Below are 7,817 nucleotides of genomic sequence, written 5' to 3'. Positions count from 1 at the left end.
TGCATGTTGTGTATATGTATAATGCAAAATGACAGCTATAGTTTTATTGCTGGCAAAGTGTATTTTGGAGGGTTTCTGTGACAAATATAGCAGGTTTGTGCTTGGATTTGACAACTATGAAGTTTGAACTACATGACCCATTCAATAGAAAGTGGAAACTCACACAATTTCTAATTTCCAGAAAAAAAAAAAAAAGGGGGGGGGGGGGTTGTCTAATAAAGGCATTATAACATAGTCTCCCCACTCAATCATTGGAAATACATTATAAAACAGATGTTTGCTGACACAGGCCTGTCTGTCTTACCTGTCCAGCAGATGTCCAGCAAACCCTTAAGCCTGTATCTCACTGAGTGGTGAATCCTGATGAATGTGAATTTTGGGGTTCATCAGGACCTCTGGGCACCTATGTGTTTTTTATTTAATTAGTTTTTGTGGCACTTCTAGTTGACGGTCTTATTTTTTCAGCTCCAACATGTTGGTGTAACATACGGTATCACTGCAGAAAGTGTGTGCCATGGCAACTTGTTGCTGGTTTTTTCACCTACAAGGGTCAAAATTCCAAATTGATTCCAGGCAATGCGAATTTTGATCATATTAGCAATTACGAATGCTTTATTTGAATACTGAGGTAGTGAAGAAATTCCTTTTTTTTATGACACCATTTTAAAAGAGAGAGAAAAGGGGACTTTTCCTTAATGTTCTGTAAAACAGGTTAAATCTGGATTAAATGCATATTTTGGAGGAAAGCAGTCTGTAAATGGGAATATTGAACAAAAGAAGCCACAGCAGAGAAGCAAAACATTTACATTACAACATTTAAGTGGCGAGATGTTCCGGCAGGTGGCGCTAATGCAATGTGCTTTCAGATGAAACTGCCCTAAAAAATAACCACGTAGAAGAAAGGACAACAATGAAGAAGTGTGTGTAAATATTTAAAAGAAAAATCTTTATTTTGGGGAGAAATGGCTCTCTTGTTTTAGTAAGTGTATTTAAAAATGACTTTAAAATGCGTGGTAATATTTCACGGCGTTCGTGAAATGTTTTTAATGAGCATAATAGTTGACATCGGTGACAAAACAAGTAGCATTGTTTTGTTCACGCGGGATTTACGTTCGTAAAAGTTGATAAATTTTGGATATTACGTGACCAGCATCGAAACTATCAGTGTAGTCGCTAGTTAGTTAGCATCGAGTTCGTACTACGTGTTTGCTAATCCAGCTAGCATTAGCTGAAATTAGCACTTTGATAAATCTGATTAACAAAAAGTTATTTAAAAAAAATAAGGAATGTGAGACTTTAGGATCAAACGTCTTTATAAATGAACCATAATTAATTTGGACAATGACGGATTTTGAAATTGTGGCTTTACACAGCCACAGTGGAGTTGAAACAAGATGTGCTTGAAGTCAGTTATTTAATTCAAGAGGTTTGAACTATTTACATATTACAGCCATTTTTACACACAATCCCTCCACTTTCAGAACCTGTATAGAAACAGGTAATCTAAGACAAATCATCACTTTTACAGCCAGTCAAGGGATTGATGATGAACGTTTCAAAATCACTTACTGTGTCTTAGACTTCGTTTACATTGTTGTTATTATTACACCTGTCTGCAGTCTTCTGTTCTCAAAAACTAAGTGACTGCAGGTGTAGGAGAAGGTAATTTCAAAAGGAGGGGAGTGGGTCAAAATATAGTGTGTCAAACAGTCTTTAGGAAGATGATCTGACTTGTGTCCTCTGACTGACTGGCCACAGAACTGCAGGATGTTGTGTGAAGTGCTGCTGTCGTCATTGTGGTTCCTGTTTGTCATCTTCTGGGTGGAGACGATAAGTCTGTGGCTGTTCATCTCTATGTTCTACCAGGACCGAGCCTTCTACAACTGGGAAGATGAGTAAGGATGTGTTCCAGGGTTTTGCATAAGATCTTTTGATGGATTTCAGTTGATATTTGTATTAAAATTTGAGATTCAGTTCAATTCGTTAGTGTGGATCAGTTATTCAGTCAGCAGAAAAATGCTTAACTATTTGTATTTGCATAACCCATTAATAGTTCAGATAATTAATTAAGAGCAAGAATTAGCAGTCACCCATGTGTGCTAAAACATCACTCAAATAGTGTTAAACTCTTGATGCAAAACAACTGATCTGATCCCCCCCCCATTCCATTTAACACAAACTGTCCAACAGCTATTCCTGCTGACAGAGGGAAAAAAATGTTTATCCAAAATTTTAGGGAGCACTCTTCTTTTTTTATGACTACGGCCTTTAAAAGGTTGTATGGCAAATATCAACTGCTTCGATTGTGGATAAATTAGACGGCATGATTGCAGCTTTTTTTTTCTTTTTTTGTGTTCTACACAAATTAATGGTTGAACCCTTTGTCATGATTTGTGTTTTTAAAAACCTGTAATAAAGTACTTTAAACTGATGTAAACAGGCTTAAATGGCTTGTCAACAGCTATCTCTACTGACAGACATCTTTAGATTTTGGAATAATTTGCGGAAAGTAATTTGAAGACATCTTGCACAATGAGAAGATGGTTATAGAATACGGTTGTAGAATAAATAAATGATGAATCATAGCGTTATTTACAGAGCCGTAGTGCAAGTAGGCAGATGGGAAAACTTCAGCCAGTCTTTAATTCTTTCCTCACAATCATCCTGCAATAATTCTTGATTCGTACTTGGATGTGGGTCTTGTGTTGCAGAGTCTGTACATTTCTGGTTTCCTAAGCCACGTTTTAAAAGCAGAACCCTTTGTTGTTTGATGTTACAGGGTGCTCGCAGATGATCCTGGTCAGATGATGTACACCTTGAGCAGGTGAGAGTGTTCTTGACTCTGATCAACTGTGTTTGGGTGAGAGGAGGATAAATTTGAGCTGTGTCTCCCCCCTGTTGTTGATCAAACCTCATCTCTCCACAGAGTTGATCCTCGTACACAGACCTGAGACCAAGACCCGGACCTCTGCACAAATGTCTCAATGCAGGGTTGCTGCAAACATGTGATAGAAGAGTTTTTCCCTTTACAATTAGTGCCTTGCACATTGTTATTGTGTTTTCGCTTTAGGTGATGGCAAAATAACAGCTTGAACAAATCAGTAACCGAGACCTCAGAGATCTTGAACAATGTCTGCCATGCTCATATGTGCCGCATGTTTTAATTTTCGATACGGGAGAAGCTAAACTCTTTGTTTGCAAATGTGATTGTGTGTTTATAGTTTTCTTGTTTGAACTGCTTCATTCTATGCAATTACAAGTGTTATTCTGTGGGGAAACTGAGCTTAAATTTTATGGCACCAGAATAAACAGGGGGCCCTGTCTTCTACCTGGGGCAACGCAAGTGTCATTAGTAGTATTGACCTAGGGGTTTTGTTATTTTTTTCCTTTTACACAGCGCAATATTCATTTGCATCTTGATCTCCTCATCACTTCAGCAGGGTGTGTTCCACAGTCACATGGAGCTGTTGTTGGCTCAGAGGATCGAGAGGCGGCGGCGGCGGCAGAGGGTCCACCGGCCATGGACCACCTACTTGTCCTTATCGGAGGCTGAATGCCGCAGTAAGCTGCAGTTATCCCGACAGGCTGTAACATACTTGTGCCATCTTCTCGCAGATGATTTGGAGGCCACTCCCAGCTGTCCATACGCTCTGCCCGTTGCTGTCAAAGTAACGGCTGCGCTGTATTTCTTTGCCACCGGTTCCTTCCAGCATCCCCTTAGTTCTATTGGAGGTATGTCACAGTCTACCGTCAGTTTGGCCATACGCGCAGTTACAGTTAGCCTAGTTGCACATGCGAAGAACTTCATCAAATTCCCTGTATCCCCTGCCAGCCAAGAAGCAGTTAAGCAGGAGTTCATGGCTAAATTTGGGTTCCCTGGAGTGCTGGGTGTGATAGATTGCACGCACGTGCAACTGCGCGGCCCATCAGAGAACGCGCTGGTGTACGTGAATCGTAAGGGGACCCATTCCATAAACATCCAGGTGATTAGCGATGCGTCATGTAATGTCACGTACGTCTTTGCAAACTATCCTGCATCGTGCCACGACTCCTTCATACTAACCAAGTCTGCCATTCCTGCAGTGTTCCAGGGGAACCCGCACGTTGAAGGGTGGCTGTTAGGCGACAGTGACTATCCGTTAAAGACTTGGCTAATGACACCGTATCTTAAGCCAGCAACGGTGCGCAATATTTCCTTCAATCGTAAACATGCGAAAGCACACGCTGTCATAAGGAGAACGCTTGGAATGCTGAAAATGCGTTTTCAGTGTTTGAGAAAGACGGCCGGAACGTTGCAGTACAGCCCTCGGAAGGTGGGGTCGTTCTTCGTGGCGTGTTGTGTGTTGCACAACATCGCCATGCGTCATGGATGCCTCCTGGACATAAATGAAGACAACATAGAGGACTTAAGAAGGTGGGATGCTGAACTGCAGGTGCAGATGCCAGTGAACTCCAATTTTCCGGTAGAAGCTGTGGCACAAAGAGATGAGCTAGCAGAGGAGCTGCTTCAGCTGTAGCCTGATTAGCACGTTGACTTTGTGAAGGGATTTCAGTGTTTAGGTACGCTTTAGTTTGGATGCGTGTTCAGCCGCTTCTGTGGTCGCCATCTCAGTAGCAACGGATCAACTGGTAGTGATGACAGGTGCCACTGTGATTCATTAGTTCATCATGCCCAAACCACACCTGTATCGAATTAAGTGGCAACACCTTTGTCAGCCTGTAGTGATAACATGAGCTTGGACACGCCCCAAATTAACCCACGCTACAGATTGTCAAGATAGGGCACTGAGTGTCCTGTTGCACAGGAACTGAGTGCAGCAACTTGGCGCTGCACCTGGCAAGAGAAGGGAAGCATAGAGTGGCGAGTCATCATCATCATCGTCCTCTGAGCTATCTTGGTTATTACAGGATAGAGACAGACCAGGAAGTGATGTCATGAACACAGCCAAAAGTGCAGACAGTGACTTGAGCACATTTTCTGCTCGTTTTACTCATTTTGTTTTACAGCAGATCAGTAGCACATCGTGTGGACACTGTTAGGTTACATTAAAAAAAGGGGGGGGGGGGGGGCACTCGGTAACAGTAGACGGGTCCTTAAGCCCAGCCGCTTATTTCCATATTAATACTTGGAAAGTGTGTTTTAGGTCAACTGGATTTTTGTGTGAACCTGATATAAAATGTTGAAAATACAAAAATGTTAATTGCAGTGACGCAGAACCTTGGACAGGGCTGGGGGGGGGGGGGGGGGGGGGGGCTGCAGGAATCATTGTCTCCATCCGTCTATGAACTTTGTTAATGCAACTCTAAAACCGCGAGGTGATTTAATTGAATGGTTTGCTTTTAAATATCACTTTTCCATCAGAATCAGAAGCTCAGTGCGTTAACTGCACACATTGAAGTCATTTTTGTGGACTGATGGGGGATTTGAACCAAGAATCCTCTGCTCTCAAGCCCTAACACTTTAACCACTCAACTTCACACAGTGGCAGAACGTCATGTGAAGGTGTACACAAGTCCAGTCTGATGTTCAAAGGTACATCAGACTGTACATCAGTTTTGTGTGTGTGTGTGTGTGTGTGTGTGTGTGTGTGTGTGTGTGTGTGTGTGTGTGTGTGTGTGTGTGTGTGTGTGTGTGTGTGTGTGTGTGTGTGTGTGTGTGTGTGTGTGTGTGTGTGTGTTTTAAATACAGGTAACAACAAAAATTACTGACCAAATTGGATCCACACTTGTTTTGTTTTTTCTTTCTTTCTTCTTACTAATACTGGTGTCAAAAAACAACCAAGAGAGGAATGTAAGCCCCGTTTGGAGGTTATTTGCATACAAAATTTGGAGTTCCATTCTATCAATGTTTTTGTGATGTCTTATCATGTAAAAAAGAAAAAAAGAATTAAATGTCTTTTTTTCAGTAAATAATGTGACGTGCTGGATTTGAATGGTGAACTGTGGAAGATGCAAATTGATCTGCTCTTCTTTCTCAGGTTTGAATGAATTAATTTTTCAGTTCTGTTAATTGCACATCACCTCGTTAACATGATTCTCAGTATAGTGGTTAATAGTGAGCCAGAAAGATGCAGTAATTACCAGTGTGGTAATTTTGTGTAAATGCAGGTGTTTGTAGGGTGCAATGAGCTGACGGTCAATTTGAATGAAAATAAGCTTGTATGTTTTAAATATGATGGTATTGGAGATTGTTCATACTGTAGATAATCACAGCTTTATAAATTCACATATGAATCCTGGAATACAATAAATGAAAGTGAAGCAGGAATAACATCTGGTTTTTATTTTGTCTGAACACAAACATCAACATGACACTACAGTACACACACACATATATACATATATATCTCACAATGTGGTACCATAGAGTGCTTTCATGTCTATGTATTTCTCTCTCTCTCTCTCTCTAATAAATTCAAAACACATGGACTACAAACTAAAGTATTCATTAAATTGAACAGGTGCCCAGAAGACGCCAAAGTGTTGCTGTTCAGAAGCATGGAGGAATTGGTAAAATATGAATAAAACTCATCGGTGCTTCTGAACAGTAATAGTATAATTGAGATGATAAATGGTTATGAGAGTCTGGAATTACCTTTTCAGTATACTGAGCATCATATACAGGATCTGGAGTATGAGATAGATCCAGACAATCATTTCTATTCCCTCACAGATAGTAACTGTCAGTATTATACAGAGGAACAATACAATAACTGCATTACAAATGAAGGAAAATTATAAATAATCCATTTTAATAATAGGAGTCTACAAAAATTTGGGGAGTATCAAAGACTATTTAAACAATTTTGTCAACCCTTCAGTATAATTGCTATAACGGAAACTTGGCTTGCAGAGGGTGATGAATTCAATCATCTGAATAGACAAAATAGAGGAGGAGGAGTGGCTTTGTATGTTGACAAAAGGCTTGACTACAAAATTAAAGATCAAATGACAATGGCAGTGGAAAATCCATCACAATCGAAATAGGTATGGAAAAAAGTAAAAATATAATTATTAGCTGCATATAGGCAGGCTCCTCTCCTGTGGAACCAGCTCCCAATTCAGATCAGGGAGACAGACACCCTCTCTACTTTTAAGATTAGGCTTAAAACTTTCCTTTTTGCTAAAGCTTATAGTTAGGGCTGGATCAGGTGACCCTGAACCATCCCTTAGTTATGCTGCTATAGACGTAGACTGCTGGGGGGTTCCCATGATGCACTGTTTCTTTCTCTTTTTGCTCTGTATGCACCACTCTGCATTTAATCATTAGTGATCGATCTCTGCTCCCCTCCACAGCATGTCTTTTTCCTGGTTCTCTCCCTCAGCCCCAACCAGTCCCAGCAGAAGACTGCCCCTCCCTGAGCCTGGTTCTGCTGGAGGTTTCTTCCTGTTAAAAGGGAGTTTTTCCTTCCCACTGTAGCCAAGTGCTTGCTCACAGGGGGTCGTTTTGACCGTTGGGGTTTTACATAATTATTGTATGGCCTTGCCTTACAATATAAAGCGCCTTGGGGCAACTGTTTGTTGTGATTTGGCGCTATATAAAAAAAATTGATTGATTGATTGATATATAGAGCTCCTGGCTCTATGATTGAAGAGTTTCAAAATTGGACAGAGAAATTTTTTTTTCTCTTTTTTTTTTTTCACAGATGGGTAATAAACGAGTATTTGTCTGTGGAGATATAAATATTGATCTCTTAAATCCGTATCAGCATAAAGTGACAGAGGATTTCGTTAATACAATGTACAGTTTAAAATTATATCCAAAAATTACTAGGCCTTCAAGAATCACTTCACATTCAGCTACTCTCATTGATAAT

General features: G+C 40.5%; 1 protein-coding gene across 2 annotated transcripts; it reads left to right on the top strand.

Moving 5' to 3' along the window:
* The first annotated feature begins 864 nt into the window (after positions 1-864).
* LOC117509453 (putative nuclease HARBI1) lies at positions 865-5,568 on the top strand. 2 transcript variants are annotated; one of them, XM_034169151.1, is made up of 4 exons: positions 865-918; positions 1,759-1,895; positions 2,780-2,824; positions 2,927-5,568. In XM_034169151.1, the coding sequence occupies exon 4, from the start codon at positions 3,459-3,461 to the stop codon at positions 4,515-4,517; it is 1,059 nt and encodes a 352-aa protein (XP_034025042.1). In that variant the 5' UTR covers positions 865-918; positions 1,759-1,895; positions 2,780-2,824; positions 2,927-3,458; the 3' UTR covers positions 4,518-5,568. The 2 variants fall into 2 exon arrangements, with proteins under 2 accessions (XP_034025042.1, XP_034025040.1); XM_034169149.1 differs by having other exon boundaries at positions 871-979.
* The last annotated feature ends 2,249 nt before the right edge of the window (positions 5,569-7,817 follow it).

The sequence above is a fragment of the Thalassophryne amazonica genome, chromosome 4 (genome assembly GCF_902500255.1).
Source record: "Thalassophryne amazonica chromosome 4, fThaAma1.1, whole genome shotgun sequence".
NCBI lineage: Eukaryota > Metazoa > Chordata > Actinopteri > Batrachoidiformes > Batrachoididae > Thalassophryne > Thalassophryne amazonica.
Note: the sequence above shows the minus strand (reverse complement) of the source record. Positions and strands in the feature narration are given on the sequence as shown.

What these genes read in the sequence shown, in the direction of transcription:
- LOC117509453 (XM_034169151.1), top strand. Translation starts at nt 3,459, where the DNA reads ATGGAGCTGTTGTTGGCTCAGAGGATCGAGAGGCGGCGGCGGCGGCAG.